Source organism: Centroberyx gerrardi, chromosome 22 (genome assembly GCF_048128805.1).
Source record: "Centroberyx gerrardi isolate f3 chromosome 22, fCenGer3.hap1.cur.20231027, whole genome shotgun sequence".
NCBI classification, from domain to species: domain Eukaryota; kingdom Metazoa; phylum Chordata; class Actinopteri; order Beryciformes; family Berycidae; genus Centroberyx; species Centroberyx gerrardi.
In genome coordinates this window covers 23,984,042-24,002,432 of record NC_136018.1, presented here as the reverse complement: position 1 = coordinate 24,002,432, position 18,391 = coordinate 23,984,042, and the positions used below count along the sequence as shown (strand labels likewise).

At 41.0% G+C, this 18,391-nt stretch overlaps 1 protein-coding gene across 1 annotated transcript in view; it reads right to left on the bottom strand.

The window, feature by feature from the left end:
* LOC139912391 (glycogen debranching enzyme-like) overlaps window positions 1–18,391 on the bottom strand; it is a 52,067-nt gene that overhangs the window by 7,727 nt on the left and 25,949 nt on the right. Inside the window, exons 13-24 of the mRNA XM_071900174.1 lie at window positions 17,541–17,704; window positions 17,051–17,152; window positions 15,993–16,148; window positions 14,799–14,949; window positions 14,358–14,482; window positions 10,074–10,186; window positions 9,781–9,915; window positions 8,949–9,079; window positions 8,328–8,464; window positions 7,365–7,498; window positions 6,468–6,643; window positions 5,690–5,792 (exon numbers count right to left, since the gene is read on the bottom strand). Coding sequence (XP_071756275.1) covers window positions 5,690–5,792; window positions 6,468–6,643; window positions 7,365–7,498; window positions 8,328–8,464; window positions 8,949–9,079; window positions 9,781–9,915; window positions 10,074–10,186; window positions 14,358–14,482; window positions 14,799–14,949; window positions 15,993–16,148; window positions 17,051–17,152; window positions 17,541–17,704 — 1,627 coding nt within the window. The remainder of the gene's footprint in view (window positions 1–5,689; window positions 5,793–6,467; window positions 6,644–7,364; window positions 7,499–8,327; window positions 8,465–8,948; window positions 9,080–9,780; window positions 9,916–10,073; window positions 10,187–14,357; window positions 14,483–14,798; window positions 14,950–15,992; window positions 16,149–17,050; window positions 17,153–17,540; window positions 17,705–18,391) is intronic.

Here is an 18,391-nt window from a genome sequence, read left to right as displayed (position 1 = left end):
TAAGTCCAGATCTTCACAAGAATGATTGTCCATTGAGGTGTTTGTCCAACCAAGGATTGCAGGAGTACATACAATATAGCGCATTATTCAAGGATAAGTGAAGGAGTATCAGTACAAGGAAGATAAAAAAAAATAAAAATAAAAAATAAAAAATTTAAAAAAAAGGAGGGGGGCCAAATGTGGCCCAAAATGTGCTAAGTTTGGGGCAGGACCAGAACATGTGTATATAATCTGCTGGTTGGCCTTTACAGCGAGGGCATAAAGGGTCTACATTGGGGAAAATTTTCACCAGTCTTGCCAGCCTTGTCAAATGTGCTCTCAAAACAATTTTGAGTTGTATCAAGCTGTGCCTAGCACAAGAGGAAGAGGTATGTATTAAGTCAAGCACTGCCTCCCATTGATCGTCTGTCATTTCCTCTCCAAGGTCGTTCTCCCAAAGTATCCTAACATCTTGCAGTGAATGAGGGATGATATCGCATATATTGTTATAGAGAATAGAAATTAGACCTTTGCGATATGGGGGTAATGAAAGAACATAATCAACCGTGTTGTTCGTCGGAAAGTCTGGAAAGGAAGTAACACTTTTCTGGACAAAATGTCTAATTTGGAGATATCTAAAAAAGTGAGATTTTGGTAAATCGAACAATTGAGAGAGTTGTGCAAACGATCCAAACTTGCCAACCACATATAAATTAGAAATAGATTTAATACCCTTTGAGGACCAAGCTCCAAAGGTAGAATCAGAGAGAGAGGGTGGGAAGTTATGATTATTCTTGATGGGAGAGTGTATCGATGTTGTCTGCAACTTGAAATGCCTTCTAAATTGCGACCAGATTCTGATTGAATGATAGACCACTGGGTTAGAGCAAAATTGGCTTTGGGGGGGGGGGGGGGGATTAAGTGGGCTACAGGCATACTCCATTGGCACCCAGGCCTCACATTTATCAGGCAGGTCTCTCTCAATCCAGTGTAACATTGCCTTTATATTACATGCCCAGTAATAATAAATAAAATTGGGTAGGGCCGGGCCAGCAAGCTTTTTAGGTCTGTGGAGGGCACTTCTTTTAATTCTATGTGGTCTACCGTTCCATATAAACGATGATATGCTCCTCTCCAATGAGTTAAAGAATGTTTTTTTAATCAGGATGGGGATGTTTTGAAAAAGGTAAAGACATTTTGGTAACACAATCATTTTTATGAGATTAATCTGCGCGAGCCATTCTGGTCCTTGATTTTGATGTTGCCACCCAAGTTTAACCAATCCTGACAAGTCCCACTTGCACACTGACTCCATTTTTGCCAATGTTCAAAATATAAATGGGAGAAGTAAACGGAGGAACAGGGAAAGATCATTGGGCTTCTGTTTTAGGAGGGTTTGTTAAAGCCCCAGTATGCAGGTGTTATGACCATGTAAAATTGGGGCATTTCCTCCTTATTTAAACTGATTTATGTTTCCATAATTATTGGATCTCAGTTCTGTGAGTGCAGTAGTACTCAGGAGAGAGATCCAGTATTGCTCTGAGAAGACTAAAATATTAACTTTGTTCTTATATTTATTACTATTTGTTATAATATTTTTGTTTTAGCCTACTTATTTCCTACAATCAAAAATTACATTTCTGCACTGACTCAAGAAAGTACATTAAACAGTCACAATTAATAAAGATTATCCATTTATTTTTAAATTGAGCATTGAGCCTTTAATAAAAATGTTTATTCATGTTATTTTAATTGTCATGCTTTCATAAACATATTTAAGGTTTGGTAAAAAGTGGCATCACCGGAAAAATGTATCTTGCCGCCACAAACATCCCTTAGCCGGTTACTTTTCCCATCTGGCTGGCTACTCAAAAATTTGGGGAACCCCCTGGCTAAGGACAGTGGGAGGTTCCTCCATCTATCCATGTCTTTTTTACATTTTTCAAATAAAATGCCAAAATTCTTGAAGAGGGATGAGAAAGCAGGTGTGATTTCGACCCCAAGATATTTAAAGCCCTTGCTGACAATTCTAAATGGAAAATGTGATGCAGGGATTAGAGTGGCTGTCTGATTAAGAGGAAACATTTCACTTTTTTCAAAATTGATTTTATAGCCTGAGAGTTTCCCGAATTGAGCTAGGATATTGAGAATGGGGGGGAAGGGATTTTAATGGGTCTGTAACATATAAAAGAATGTTGTCTGCGTATAAGGATAGTTTGTGCGTAAGGCCCCCTCGTTCTATACCCAGGAAGTCCTCGGATTGTCTAAGAGCAATGGCTAGAGGTTCAATGGCGATAGCGAAGAGTAGGGGAGATAGAGTGCAGCCCTGGCGTGTTGAGCTCTGCCAAGAGAGAAATATTCAGATTGCTGTCCATTAGTAATTACTGTGGCTAGAGGGTGAGAATAGAGGAGTTGCATCTAAGAGATGAAAGAATCCTCGAACCCGAATTTTTTAAGGGCTAAAAACAAATATTGCCACTCAACTCGGTCGAACGCTTTTTCAGCGTCAAGCGTTTCGGGGGAACGGGACGGAGGGGAATAAACAATATTGAAAAGCCGTCTAAGATTTGAGCTCGAGTGCCTATTTAAGATGAAGCCTGTTTGGTCTGGCGAGATTATTTGTGGGATAATCTTCTCCAGTCTCGCTGCTAGAACCTTGGATAAAATTTTGTAATCTACATTCAGCAGGGAAATTGGACGATAGGAGGCGCACTGGAGTGGGTCCTTACCCCCTTTTGGTAAGAGTGTTATTGCAGCTTGTCGTAAGGTTGGTGGAAGATGACCAGATGACAGAGACTCATTAAACATGGCTTGGAGCAGAGGGCATAGTTCGAGTGCAATTTTTTTATAAAATTCGCAGGTGTAACCATCCAGTCCAGGTGTTTTGTTGCAGTTTAAGGATTTGATGGCTTCTAGAATCTCTGCATTGGAGATCTCACCTCCCAATAAAGAGTTTTGTTCGGCTGGAATAGAAGGGAAAGTAAGGTTATCAAAGAAGTGGTTGAGCTGTGAAAAGTTATCGTCACATTCAGTGCTGTATAGGCTACTGTAATACTGTTTGAAAGTGTTGTTAATTTCCAAGTGGTCTGTAATTATTTCACCTGTTTTACTATAAATCTTAGGAATAAGGTGAGAGGATTGGGCTTGACGAGCTTGCTGGGCTAGTAGCTTGCTGGCCTTATCACCTGAATCGTAAACATTGAATCGAGCTTTTGTGAGTAAGTATGTGGCATTGTCTGTGGAAAGTAAGTTGTATTCTGTCTGTAGCCGCAGTCTTTCTTTAAAAAGTGTTGGGAATGGGGAGGTTGAGTAGCGGCTATCAATCTCTGCAATAGATTGTGAGATGTCATTAAGTTTGGGGTCTCTTGCTTTTTTTGCCCTAGAGGAGTATTCAATTATTTGCCCACGAAGATAGGCCTTAAGGGTCTCCCATAAGGTTGAGTGGGAGACTTCTGGGGAGGCATTGGTTTCTCTAAAGAAATGAATTTGAGAGGAAACGTGGTTTACAAATTGTTCGTCAGCTAGGAGAAGGGGGTTAAGTCTCCAATTGCGAGAGGGCCTGAGGCAGTTGGGTAACGCAACATGAAATGAAACAGCACCATGATGTGATATTGTAATACTGTGATATGAGCAAGAGCTAACATTTCCCAGTAATCTATTATCCAAAAGAAAATAATCAATGCGAGTATATGTATGATGAACATTGGAGAAGAAGGAGAATACTTTTTTGTTATTAAATTTAAATCTCCAAATATCCGAAACACCATTCTGAGTGATGAAATTATTGACAACTTTGGCAGATTTGGTGAGAGATTGGACCCTGTTTGATGATCTGTCTAATACGGTGTTGAGTACACAGTTAAAGTCGCCCCCTATTATCAAACTGTAATTGTTATCAATGGGTATGGTAGAGAATAGCTTGTTAAAGAAATTACAATCATCATAGTTTGGGGCGTAGACATTGAGCAAAATGACAAGACCGAAACAATGACAAATCTCCCATTTGTGTCAGCAATCACCTCCTTAGCTTGAAACGGAATGTCCTTATGTATGAGGATTGCTGTCCCTCTGGCTTTAGCACTGAACCGTGAGTGGTATACCTGACCAACCCAGCTTTTTTTAAGATAGTTGACATGGTCATTCTTAAGGTGGGTTTCCTGTAGAAAGGCTATGTCTGAATTTAATTGTTGTAGATAGGACCCTATTTTCTGTCTTTTCACCCAGTTATTCATACCTTTAGCGTTTAAAGAAACAAAATGGATGGGCCGGTTTTGATTGCAGTTAGATGTAGTTGTCATATCTTAAAAGGTTATGGGGGTGACTGATGTGGGCAGCGGAGGTAAAGGCAGAGAGGGGAGTAGAGGAAAAAAAAAAAAATTGAATAAAATTAAAGAGGTGAAATAGAAACTTCTAATAATAAGGTGAAGAAAGGCATCTGGGAGGGGACGGGGGACTTGATCAGTGCTCTTAACTACCAGCTTAGAGAACACCTAACCTGCACTTGAACTCTGTTTTCACAACAAGAAAAAAAAAAGGAGTTACAGATTTTAGCATGAAACTCTGTGCAAGGACACTGTGGGGCTGCAACTGGAACAATTGTAGGGTATTGCCACTAACAGATGTATATATGTGTGTATACATAGGCAGCAAAAGAAGAGAAGTGTTATGTATGCATAGAGAACAGCAAACATTTACTTATTTCCGTTTATCAGTGTGTTCTGTGCCTGTGCTTGTGTCAGTGTGTCCGTATGTGTGTGAGCTTGGGCATGCCCGTGTGTGCACGTATGTGTGTCTACATGTCTATAGTAGATCCTGTTTCTTACGGAGGGTGGCAACTCTATGGGCCCTGTCGACAGCTGGAGGGGTAGGAAAAGCCTCTGTACCAAAAGTTTCTTTCAGGAACACCTCCATGAAAGCGGTTCGTTGCGAGCCCTCAACTCTTTCAGGTAAGCCAGTTATGCGGATGTTGTTGCGCCTCGATCTATTTTCAAGATCGTCCGTCTTAAGTTTGAGGTTATCGTTTTCTTTGGACAGGGCTATGCAGGTGGATTCGAGGGTTGCCAGTCTGGTCTCCGTGTCGTTGAGTGACGTTTCCAAGTGTTGAATTGTCTGGTCGTGCCGGTCGACAGTTGCTCAGTCAGCAGAGAGTTGGACAGATACTTTGGCTATAATGCGGTCCTCCATTGAATTGAGAAGTTTCTCCATGTCCGCCAGGGTTAGCGGCGCGTTGCTAGTAGCACGTTGCTAGTAGCACGTTGTTCGTTTTGGCTAGCTTGCGTACCGTCATCTTGACTATTTTCAGAAGATTGCTCGTCTGTAGGTTGGTTCTGCTTTTTAGTAGGCTTTTCCATATTTATTAGCCTTTCGCACAGGTTTACACAGGTTAACTGTGGTAATAAAGCACGTATGAGTCGAATCTAAACAGGATTTCAACAGAGCTCTCCCGGTATGCGACCTACTCCGTCATCTGTCAAACCGGAAGTCACAGTGAATACTTTTCACACATTGTATTACCTGAAACTCATTTGACAGCAAGTTGAGTTTCAACATTGGACTATCCAAATAAAATGCGATCTGACATTTTGATTTATTTGAATTTTTTGGCATGGAAATGATCAACAGCTTCAATCCGAAAATATTGCTATTGTCCTTCAAAACCTGATATCAGTGGAACCCTATATTCTACTGCGTTCTGCTGCTCTGGACTGACCGAGCCTCTAGGTGTCTCCCAGTCAGCAGCATCAGGCCTCTCAGAGCAATGAAGGTGTCGCGACCCCAACAGCGGAAAATCCCAGAGGAGAAGTGTGGAAGACCTGAAACGGAGCGTGACAAACATCAACTCAGTCGGCCGTTGAACAGGTGTGGTTTTTAGTGCACATCAGGCTAAAGCTGCATTCATGCCCTAAGGGAAAGACGGTAGATAAAATCTCCCCACTAGAAAATACCGTTCACCGCAGCTTCCAGGTAAATTCTACTTGTGAACTCAGGCTTTGATGATGGACCCAGTTTCCTGAATTCTGACATCACCAACAAGGAAATTGCTGTAGTCAAGTTTAGGGAATAATATATTAATTTCAAATAAAACCAGGATTTTCATCACATAAGTTCATGTGTGTTGAGTGTGAAAAAGCTCATCAGGAGCAACTCAAGTCTACAGAAAACTTAAGTCATGGCATCTTGAGAGCTTCAAGCAAGTCCAAATTTGTGAACACTTCCAAGTTGTTGCTTTTTTATGGCCTTTATTACACAGTTGAAAGTGGAGAGAGAGAGGGGAAAGATTGGGGTAGAGAGAGGGGGATGACATGTGACAAAGGTCCTGGGCCGGAGTCAGGTTAGGCCGGTTAGACAACTGAGCCAGGCAGGATGCTCCTAGCCATTGCTATTAAACATTAAGATGTTCTGATGGTTATTCCTATATGACATGAATGCAGCTTAAGAGAAAGAGAGACATAGACAGTGAGAGAGAGAGAAGAGTCAAACTTGCAGACCTGCTGCCAACGAGACACAGCACTGCTCTTTCTGGTTGGTGATGTCGTTGAAGCGGTATGGGACGTCTTTAAGGCAAGGGGAGAGGGGGGGGAGCGCCAGGCAGCGACCCACTCCACACATCTGCACCGAACCTAGCACCAACTGTTTAACCAGGCTGGAACCATTCTGCACAAAGCTGAGGCAGCCAGGGGGACACAATACACAGCGACACACAGCTATCACTAGGTGAACAATGACACATGAACAGATACTTAAATTCCTTTAAAGTAAAAAAGCAGAAACCAATAAAATCAATAATCTATAAAGTAACCATTAAGATATAAAGTGAAGTGAAAATAAGTCTGGGGAACCCACATTGATAATAAATCAGAAATAAATAAATTAGAAAACAGACAATGAAAAGTAAAGCCAAGTAAAGTCAATTCAGGTCAAGTTGAGTTAAATAAAGTTTAATTAAAAGTAAAGGAAAATTAAGTTAAGTAAGTGTGGAGAACCCACGTTGATAATAAATCCATTACAACAAATAAGACTAGCCAAATAAAGCATGAAAGAATTTGCATCTGCTAAAGTCAAGTCAAGTAAGGAAAAGTAAAGTAAACTGAAGTAAAGTAGGTCTAGATGACTCATATGCTGATAATAATAAATCCATTAGAAACCATTTGACAAGCCAAATAGAGACTGCATAACCTTGACATGTGCTACAAGTCAAATACAGTAAAAAAGTAATGTACATACAGTATTAGTCTGGAGAACCTACATTGGTAATCATTTAATCAGAAAATATTAGAAATATAATAATAACTTTGACATCTGCTAAATCTTTGGCATTTAAAGTAAATCTAAAATGTAATTCTCCAGAAAAGATCAGAAAGGTGAAATAAAGAGAGGAAAAAAACCTTGACATCAGCTTGAAGACAGCCTCCAGAGCGGTAGTGTAGGCTCCCAGGATGATGGCGTCAAAGTAGCAGGGCACCAGGTAGCGAGGGATGTGCTTCAGGTAGCTGAACATGGCCTGGAACCACTGACCCACCTGCAAGTCAAGAGCATCAGTCAGAGCATTGCATGGATGTTTGCTCTGCGAGTTTCTCTGTCATGAGTCAGTTGGTTGTTGGCATGATTAACTAAATGAAACTTAGAGTGATATATCTGTTTGCTGATATTGTCCTTTTATTAAAAATAGGATATCAGCCAGTCCACCTCTGATATAATGGATAAGATGCAGTTTGATTGACGAAATATTTACTGTATAATTAATAGTACACTGGTTGTCTGTGGGCAGCCATTAACCTGAATTCATTCTAATGGAATAGTTTGATCTGGGTCTGTAGTTATCAAGCGTCTCAGAGTAGGAAATTGGTCCCAACTGCCCGCAAATTGACACAATTGATGCAAATTTGGTCCTATTTTTACGCATAGGAGTAACGTAATGTTATTAACATTCCTATGACATTTCTATGACATAAAAGTGCTCATATCTCAGGGTGTAATGGACCTTGTGCGTGACGCTATCTCTCTATCCATGGAAAGAACTAATGCCTTCTTAGCAGAGATGAAAGTAATCGCCACATTACGCTCTCCATGGCCACAAGAAAAATGCAACATTGTAACAGCAATGATTGTCACAAACGTGACAAAGTGTGCACGGTCAAAATGAAATAACCTCGACCTGGAACTGCTGGCCGATTCTGGTGGGGGGTTTCTTGTTGGGGGATGTGGAGAGCTGAATTTTCCTACAGCACCACTAAAGTACTGGAGATTTTATGCCGCGGTCGTCATGAGAAGTGCCAGAATCTTGACTGCCATCATGACTAGGTGTAAGACTAAACTTAGCCCTGATAGCTAGCTGTATTGTAGCTCACCTCTCCCAGAGCCCCGCCCGTAGCCAGCAGTCTGTTGGAGACGTAGTCGATCATCCAGTCTCCCTCCCTCAGGTTGTCACAGAACGGGTGGCCAAGGTCATTCTTAGGACGAATCTCTGCCATCACCGACATCAGCCCTGAGGAGACGTTACACCGCAAGCTGTTCGTGAATGTTAGCATAAATTCATAAAGTCTGGAATAAAAAACCCTCTCTAAAAAAAACAAATGCATAGCTTCAGTAGAATCTACTTCAACCACCTCAATTTGCCGTTGAATTAAGGCCTCATGCACACACACACACACACACACACACACACACACACAGCCACATACGCGGATATGCATTAACACACTGATCTTGAGTATGTTCAAGATTAGTAGTAGTAAGTAGTTGTACATTAATTATTATTACTATTAATTTATTAACTTATTGCCTCTTTCAATTAAATTCCCTTCCTTATCCTTATCCGAATATGCATTTATTATTTGCATTTATTTGCACTGTCTCTGTAGTTTTATATTATGTACATTACCTTTATTTTTATTTTATTGCCTATTTTTTTATTACCTTTCCTGTAATGTTCCATGGCCTTATAGGATTTATAGTGTGTGCTATTGTACCTTGCAAGCCACCGTACTTGAGGGGTAACCAGGAAGGGATGTCGTAGCATCCTCCCCCGTCCTCCTTCTCCTCAGCATCACAGCGGTACAGCAACATGTTCATGTCAGCCAGGGTCAGCTTGGACATGATCCTGAAGAGGAGAGAGGGATGGAGTAAGACATCAAGAGGTAGAATGAGGAAGAGGTATGTAGAGAGATAGGCAGGGAAAACAGGTGCATAAAATAGAAGCCACTGTCTGATATAGGGTCATGAAATAAGGACAGTAGATGTCATTATTAGTTGTCTTTTGGGGGATTTTGGGGGGATTTTCTAGTCATCAACTGTATCCCCACCATGTTAACCATGTTAACTAGCTGTTCCCAATTTTAAACCATACTTTTGGATGTAAGGGGTCCATCTAGAAGTCTAGTTTCTAAGATATACACCCTTTTTTTGAGGCAAAGTAGGTTCTTTCTCAAATAAATTAAGAAGTTATAAGGAGTTTGGTATGTCACACTCTATCTGATATACTGGGAACAAACATACATTGTCCCAGACTGTTACTATTAAACAATACCTCATCATTGGACCTATCATCCTCCCAGAAGGACACTCTCTTTTCTGGCATAACTGCAGCCAAAAAGATGGAACCTGCCTCATATTCTCAGTCGTGCTCAATGGCTACAGTCATTTCTGGACATTCTCTACATGGATTCAAATAGAATGAGGATCTAGTTTCTGATCTAGAACCAACTAATGAACTGGGGGGGGGGGGATATGTAGACATAGTTCTTCTTCTTCTGCTTCTTCTTATTATTATTATTGGTAGTAGTAATATCAAGGCATACGTACGTCTCTAGCGGCATGGTGAGGATGGCCGGGGTGTTGTTGTCAGCCAGGCTGCCAGTCTGGTACTGGGGGCTGAACTGGATCAGGTGGCGCCTCAGAGCCCCCAGCAGCTCCTGGGACCGTGGGTCCAGACTCACCCTGCAAAGGACGGACCTTGACCTTTAATTTGTATTGCAAGCAGAACTGGGCCCGACATACAGCCTGCACCTTGTAGCCTAGCCTAGAGGTTAGAGATGCAGGCTTGTGGGAGGTGGTTTTTGTGATTGATGGAATATGTCAAGCCCAGGTTGACCGACCTGAAGACGATGACGCTGCCTGGGCTGAGCTTCTCAAACACAATCTCCTGGACAAACTCACTGCTGCCTTTTGACGTGATGTCGGCCTGTTTCACCACCATGCTGTCCTTCAGCTGGAAGACACATTCAAAATGCTTTAAAAGTCATGACATCAACCTTTTATTTATCAACTTTTATTTCTGAGTCACTTAAAGGTGCTACATAGCATTTTAAGATCAATAAATCATTACTACATTCATTTTGAGACATAAGTATAATTACTGTAAACAAATGAGGCCTCTGCATTGCAATTTACATTGTGTGTTAAGTAATGGGGTTTATAGGAAATGTCTTAATTTTGAGAAACACTCGCATAGAGTGACATAGAGGCTACCAATCGTCTCCATCATGGCCTCATTTGCTTACAGTAATTATTAGTTTTGTGATCAATTCTTTTATTAATTTTTTACAATTACTGAGGGGCGGCAAATGACAACATCAACAAAAAAAGAGGACAGTTATATCTCAGCTCCAAAACAAGTTGACAAATATATGTATCACATGCACATACATATCTATACAAAAAACACAGCATGGACTACAAAGACCATAAAGACAAGATAGACGAAAAATAACACTATAGTCACTATTCAAAATATGTAGTCCTATTTTCCTTCCATTGAAGATGATTTTAATCCATGTCATCCTGCCATCATCGGAACCTTCTGAGCCCAGTTTGGTATAATGCAAGTTGTACCTGACACCTCTAATCAGCAGTCCAAAGTACTAAAACTTTTTTTTTTTTTAATTCATTGAAGGACTGTGGAAAACCAATCCCTTCTCTAGGCCAAGGTATAGGACATAGTATGTAGTAGTAGTATGCAGGGTACACATACTCCATCAGCAAAACATAGCAACTCCACTCTCAACAATGGGTGAGCAAACAAAAGGGAAATTCCTCCTGTAACTTTAGAAACCATCAACCTGCTGCTTCAAACAGAGAGCAACAGAATGAGGGGAGGGAAAACACTCAGAGGGATTAACAACAAGAAAAAAACAAATACACATTCTGTCCAGTCCCACAGTGCATTCATGGCAACGACATACTGGTCTAATGAGTGATGAATTTATTTGAATTTGATCTTAGCTCTATGGCTCCCTAGTCAATCAATTGCCTTCATCTCATCTATGGAATACAGTAACATTAGCAAATTTAGCTTATAACCAGTGATGTAGTGGTAAATAAAAATTAATTTGGTTATTATCATATCATCCAGTTCTGATCATAACACACCACTACCAATATGAATTAAAATAAAATACACCTTCAGAAAAAACTTAATTTATGAATGTTTTTTTCTTTAAAAGACCATATCCTCATATAACTTGCACTACTTACTACATTATGAATTTGTATCATATGGATTTATGTCAATCTAAAAAGGTGGTAAACTCAATTCTGCAAATAATAAGGTGGGTAAAGTCAGTTGAGTGGATTTACCCTCCACTACATCCCTATATAACAGAAATGACTTTTGGTAAATGGACTGCATTTATATAGCGCTTTTATCCAAAGCGCTTTACAATATGCCTACATTCACCCATTCACACACACATTCATACACCGATAGCGGCAAGCTACCACGCAGGGTGCTGGCGCAACCATCGGGAGCAATTTGGGGTTCAGTATCTTGCCCAAGGACACTTCGACATGCGGACTGGAGGAGCCAGGATCAAACCACCGACCTTCCGATTAGTGGACGACCCGCTCTACCTCTTGAGCCACAGCCGCCCCCCACTTTTAGGGAATCTTTTAACCAAACTGTGATGTAATTTGCTAGCGTACATGTAGAGGAGTGATGTAGTTTCCTAGCATACAGCTATAGAGGAGTGATGTAGTTTCATAGTGTTCAGCTATAGAGGAGTGATGTAGTTTGCTAGTGTACAGCTATAGAGGAGTGATGTAGTTTTATACACAAAAAGTAGAATGGAAGAGTGAACTAACGTAGAAGGGAAGAGAGAACTAAAGAAGGATAGGAGAGAGAATTAATGTAGAATGGAAGAGTGAACTAATGTAGAATAGAAGAGTGAAGTAACGTAGAATGGAAGAGTGAACTAAATTAGAATGGAAGAGAGAACTAATGTAGAATGAAAGAGTGAACTAACATAGATTGGAAGAGTGAAATCCCTGCCCCGCTGGCCTGTTTTTGAATCCTCCAATCCTTACGTTCATCTCTTTCTGATGGTGTGTTTATTACAAAGGTACATGAAAGTGCTAGAGTACTAGAGACCTGTGTATTGATATTGTTGGGCCAGTTGGGCCACCGTACGGGGTGAGGGGCAGATTAAAGATGGCTGAATAAGCAAGCAGGTGTCCTGCCGGTCACTCACTAGTTAATAGTCTGGACATAACATGGTGTCAGAGTGAAACTTTGGCCTCCAGCAAGAAAAATGGATTGGCTGAGATCTCTGCCAACTTTGAGCCTTGATGGGAACATATCGGAAAACTGGAGATGATGGATTCAGCAATTCAGGCTGTACATGTGTGCGAGCGAGAAAGACAAGAAACCGGAAAAGTTACAGTGCTCGCTATTACTACACTGCGCCGGTGAACAGGCACAGGAGCTGTATAACACGTTCACTTTTGCGGCCGATGCAGTGGACAAGATCAAACCACTTATTAGCAAATTTGAGGACTACTGCACCCCGAGAAAAAAAACTACGTATGAAAGACATGTTTTCAACAACAGAGCACAAAGGCCGGATGAGACGTTTGACCAATTTTTAACAGATCTCAGGATTCTGTCCAAGAACTGTGAGTATGAACATTTACTGGATGGCATAATAAGAGACCGCATAATTGAAGGCATTAGGGACAATGACACTCGCAGGAGACTGTTAAGAGAAGACAAGCTAACGCTGGAGAAATGTATCGGCGTGTGTTGTGCCGCAGAATGCACACAGCAACAGATGCTCAGCTTTACAGGCATGGAGGAGAGCGGCGCAACTACGGTACACGCGGTTACCCAGAACGCGCAAGCTGCGCCCGTGCCCGTGCAGAGAGGCAGGGAGAGGGGTGCTACGGCAAGGAAAGGTGGACAAATGCGACGATGTAATGACAGCACATATGAACGGGAAAACATGATAGACTGTTTGTACTGTTGTCAAACACATGCAAGAAGAAGATGCCCTGCATATGGAAAAACATGCACAAACTGCAAGAAAACAAATCACTTCGCAAAGGTATGCAAAAGCAAAAAAATAAACGAACTACAGGAAGACAGTGATTCAGATGACAGCATAAGCTTAAACATAAATGCAGTCACAAGCAAAACAGAGGAAAATGCATGGCATGTGGAACTGGACATAAAAGGAAATCCTGTAAGATTCAAAATAGACACAGCAGCACAAGCAAATGTAATTCCCAAAAGACTGGCCAGGAAAATAAATAAGTCCTACTCATTCCACATTAGAAACTCAAAGAGATGTCTCTCTGGTTATGGAGGAAACAAGCTACCCGTAGCAGGCAAATGCAGTCTACCGTGCACGCTGAGAGGAAAGATGCACATGTGTGAATTCTCAATTGTGGACCTGCCAGCCGCCGAACCTATACTAGGCCTTAAGGACTGTGTAAAACTGAATCTAGTGAAACTGATAAAGAGTGTGGGGATGATGGACAGCAGCCATGCCTATCTGGAGGAGTATGAGGATGTGTTCAATGGCCTAGGATGTCTGAAAGAACCATACCAAATACAAATCAAACCAGAGACTACCCCCGTCATACATGCCCCAAGGAAGATACCTTTCTTTCTTTGAGGACAAAAAAAGAAAAAAATGAGATACAAGGACAGAAAGAGAAATTGTTATGGGAAGTTGACTGTTTATTATGACGATTGTGTTAATTCTTTTTGGTTATGTTACTTCTTGCTCCCCACTGATGTTTATCTAGATGCAAATATGTGTCACTTGTGTAATTTCTTTTATAGAGGGGAGATGTAATGATATTGTTGGGCCAGTTGGGCCACCGTACGGGGTGAGGGGTAGGTTAAAGATGGCTGAATAAGCAAGCAGGTGTCCTGCCGGTCACTCACTAGCTAATAGTCTGGACATAACAACCTGCAATAAATCCACCATAGGTTGTTTAGGTTGACACTCTTATCCAGAGCGACTTACAGTGTCTAGACTCCCACATTACAAGAAACCAATAGTAAGGAGGTTAAGGGTCAGAGGTCACAGCACCCTGACAATATATGGAACAAATATTGCAGTGTATCCCAAACCACTGCAGATGACTGCTATCCTTACCTGGATGTGTTCCCTGATCTCTAGAGTGTAGTCTGGCAGGCCGTTAATGCTGTTTTCATCCTTCCTGTAGGAGCTGGCGCTCCTCTCAACGGTCCGAGCCTCCAACACCACCTCCTCAATTTTACCTATGGAGGGAAGAGCCAGGCAGTGAAAATTCTTATTTACAGTGACTCTTTTACGTTACATTTTGGTTATCTGGCTTTGTTAGTGTGTGTTGTGTTTCATTTCTTCATCTACTGGCAAATGTTAGGATAGGTAGGGGGCCAAAAATTCTTGTAGTCCACATATCAATGCTGCCTCCCTGTGGTTTTCAAATGCCCGTCCTTGAGTTTTGTGTGTGTGTGTGTGTTCTTGTACTTCTGTCCTCAGAAAGTGAGGTCCTGTTGGCCCGTCCTCACTTCTTCAAAGGGCTAGTGTAGGACTTGGGTTTAGGGTTAATACCTGGTATGAACATTGGTGGAACGTCATCTCTGTAGTGGTGTGTCTTGGGGTTTTTGAAGGCGGTTCGCGACACGGCCACCACGGACTGGTGGCTGCTGGGACAGTGTCTGGTCACCGCCACCACGTCCTCATCCACCTGGTCCACATACACCTGACAACCACACATTCAACAGGATATTTTACCATTGGTACGCATGATCACAATACAGGTTTTAAAGAGTAGGACATCTTCCAAGGATCTCAGAAACTCAGAGAGGACAAAACAAGGCAAGGAGTTTGAATTTCAGTATGTCTTCTTCAGGCTGTGTGAACATGCACCACACTAATTATATGGTTTATTCATATTGACTAAGGGACAAGGGAGGATCAGAATTCCGGCTTTAAACTCAGAATTCTGACTTTTTTCTCAGAAGTCTTACTGTAATCTCAGAAGTCTGACTTTATTCTCAGAATTCTGACTTTAAACTCAGAACTCAAAAAAAAATGTCACATGCGGCCCTAATCCTCTTCCGTACTTCAAGCCTCACCACAAAATGCAGAAAAAGTCAAAGGGGTCGGAATCCATTCTGATGGCACGTAATGCTCTTCATCATGGTCAAGTGATTTCACCATTTTCTCTTAAGGGATCAAGTGTTTTTGTCTTGTTTAGAGAAGTACTTTGCTGAGGGCTTCGCCTGCCTTCCCCTGGCTCAACCTCTTTAACACCCACTGACTGTTAAACTACGTATGTGTTAGGTAACAGATTTAGTTTACAGATGACATCTTTGGTGATGGTCAGGTAACAGATTCAAACATACATCTCCCATGTAGGAAATCGAACTACAGAGATACAAGGTTTAAAATTATGACTAGGGCAGAGCTCAAAACCCAACAAGGACAGGTGGTTAACTGATATTGTGAAACCTCTGCATGCACTTAACAGTACACTATTTATTTATGCATATATGCTATATATATATATATATATATATATATATATATATATATATATTGATAAGAGTTCTGTTCCCAAATTAGCTAACCACAATTTGAAAAAAGTGACACTTCCTCTGACAAAATGATTGCAAAAAGTAAAACTCATTCGGTAATATTATAATGCAATGTAAATAAAGAATATCAAGGAATAGTAATGAATGTCAGGGGCCAATTTGCAGTTCTGATTGGAGCCCCTCATATATTCTTGACCCAGCTCACCTGAGTAAAGCCCTTAGCAGCCAGCTCCTGGTGCAGCTTGTTGAGGGCCAGCTTGCCAGCCAGGATGCCCGTCTGCAGGTCCACCTTGGCTGGATCAGATGTCTCGGCCTCGGGGCTCCAGCGGGCGTACAGGCGGCCCTCCTTCACCACCGAGATCTGGACAACACACAGATGTGAACAGATCAGTGGTAAGTATAGTCTTGTTACAACACACATCTACACACGTGGATACCGTCTGTAAATTACTAGTCTAGAAATGACTAAAAATTCACATATTTGTTTTCTTCAAATAGGCTACCCATATCTTTCTCATTGTTATATGCTGCATATTGCACATATTTCATATTTGTAGTATTTTCAAATGGTACATATTCTGCATTCATTCTTTCTTTGTCTAAGTGCTACTACTGCTGCTATTTTGCACAGCTTTATAATGCTGTAATCCATAAATTTTTTAACATTTCTCATTGATACATTTCAATTTTGTATGTTGTCGTGATGAAATTGTTGGTTGCACATATTTAAAGTTGCTACTGTATATTCTTATTTATATTCTATTTATCGTTGCTATACTCTATTACTATATGCTGCTTTAACAATCCAATTTCCCCACAGAGATAATTAAAGTTTCAGCTTATCTTAGCAGTTGTATGTGTTGTGCAACAGTTTGTGTTTATTGACCTACTTTAACATCTAAATGAACACAACCTACCTGATCCTACTCACCAGGATGTTACTTCATTTAAGTATTTTATTCAATCAAAGTATAAAATGTGTTTCAGACAATTGTACATTAAAATCTCTATTAGAGACCAGTAAACCACACTATGTGGGCTCAAGTATGAATAATAATGTATATGCAATCTAGACTATTTTGTTGTATGTATCGTTTGTACTATAGGCTACTCTGTTTTTAGATATTGGATACTAGGTACTGTATACTTTCTGATATGGGTTTTTGAAGGCCGATTTTTGTGTTGAAGCGGCCAATAGCTTATATTTTGTGCTGAGAGAGAGAGAGAGAGATGCTGTCATGTGGTATTTGCGTGTCATCCTACCTGATGAGGTACCAGCTCATCGTATCCTCTGGTGCTGCCTGTAGCGCAGCAGGCCATAGAGACGATAGCAGAGCTGGGGAGGCAGTCATACACTGAACGCATCTGAAATATCAAAACAGTCAACTGGTTATACAACACATCAGGGAACTACTGTATGTCTTTGATTTTTTTTTTATTTACATTTTTAATCAGTACACTGGATTCCAATCAGTTTCAGAATAAATATTGTAATTCTTTTATTGGTTTTTAAATCTTTTAAAGTATTTATCTGGTATGCTTGATTATATACATACACTTTTTATAGGCCTGCTTATTGTGCTTTTGTATCTTTGACGCTTTTAATCATGTTTGTAAAGCACTTTGAATTGAATCACTGTATGAAATGATGTAGTAGTAGTAGTAGTAGTAGTAATAGTAGTAGTAGAAGTAGTAGTAATAGCAGCAGCAGTAGTAGGATTCATATTATCTGTCCAGGTGAGGGAGAGCCTACCTGGATGGGACTCTGGTTGTCGTGGGTGACGTCCAGGAACATGGCGTGGGCAACAGTCGGGACCAGAGGTCGGAGGCTGGGCTGGACGAAGGAGCCCACCGGCTCCCCACCAAACCGGTACACCAACCGACCCTCCTCATGACTGTCGCCAGCACTCATAGCCTCTGACAGATAGACAGACAGACAGACAGACAGAGGGAAGAGAAGTCATTGCAGCTCTTTTTCTCCAGATAAAATAGCCCATGTCAGTGACGTACTTAAAGCTGCACTAGGCAAGATTTTTATGTAAAATGATAGCCTAAATCAGTAATTCTCAAACTTATTCATATCAAGGACCCCTAATTTAGTACACAATAGGGCCATGGACCCCCATTAGATGAGATTTTGTATGTCTGAGAATATTTTTATTGTTAGATATGATTTTGTCCAGAATTCCATGACTATCTGTATTGTAGGTAGAAAGATAACAGTGAAACTATTATCAAAATAGTAATTCTTCTACATTCTCTAATTGTGTTAACTTCTTGTAAATGAAATAATGCTGAAGTTTAACAATTAATCAGTTTGCTGGAGACCCCCTGGAACCCCCTCAAGGACCCCTGGTGGTCCTCGGACCCCACATTGAGAACCACTGGCCTAAATCACACAGTGGGGCTGCAACAGAGAAGAGCACTTCACTACCTCCACCCCACCAGACACTAAGAAGAAGTTAGTTTACTGACATCACTGCACAGGATTTCTAGGTAATGAAGTTCTCAAATTGAAACAGTTACCTCTCACTGCCATTTGGGGCTGCCAATGTGCAAAATTGCCCAGTGCAGCTTTAACACTGACATGGTTTGGATTATGTC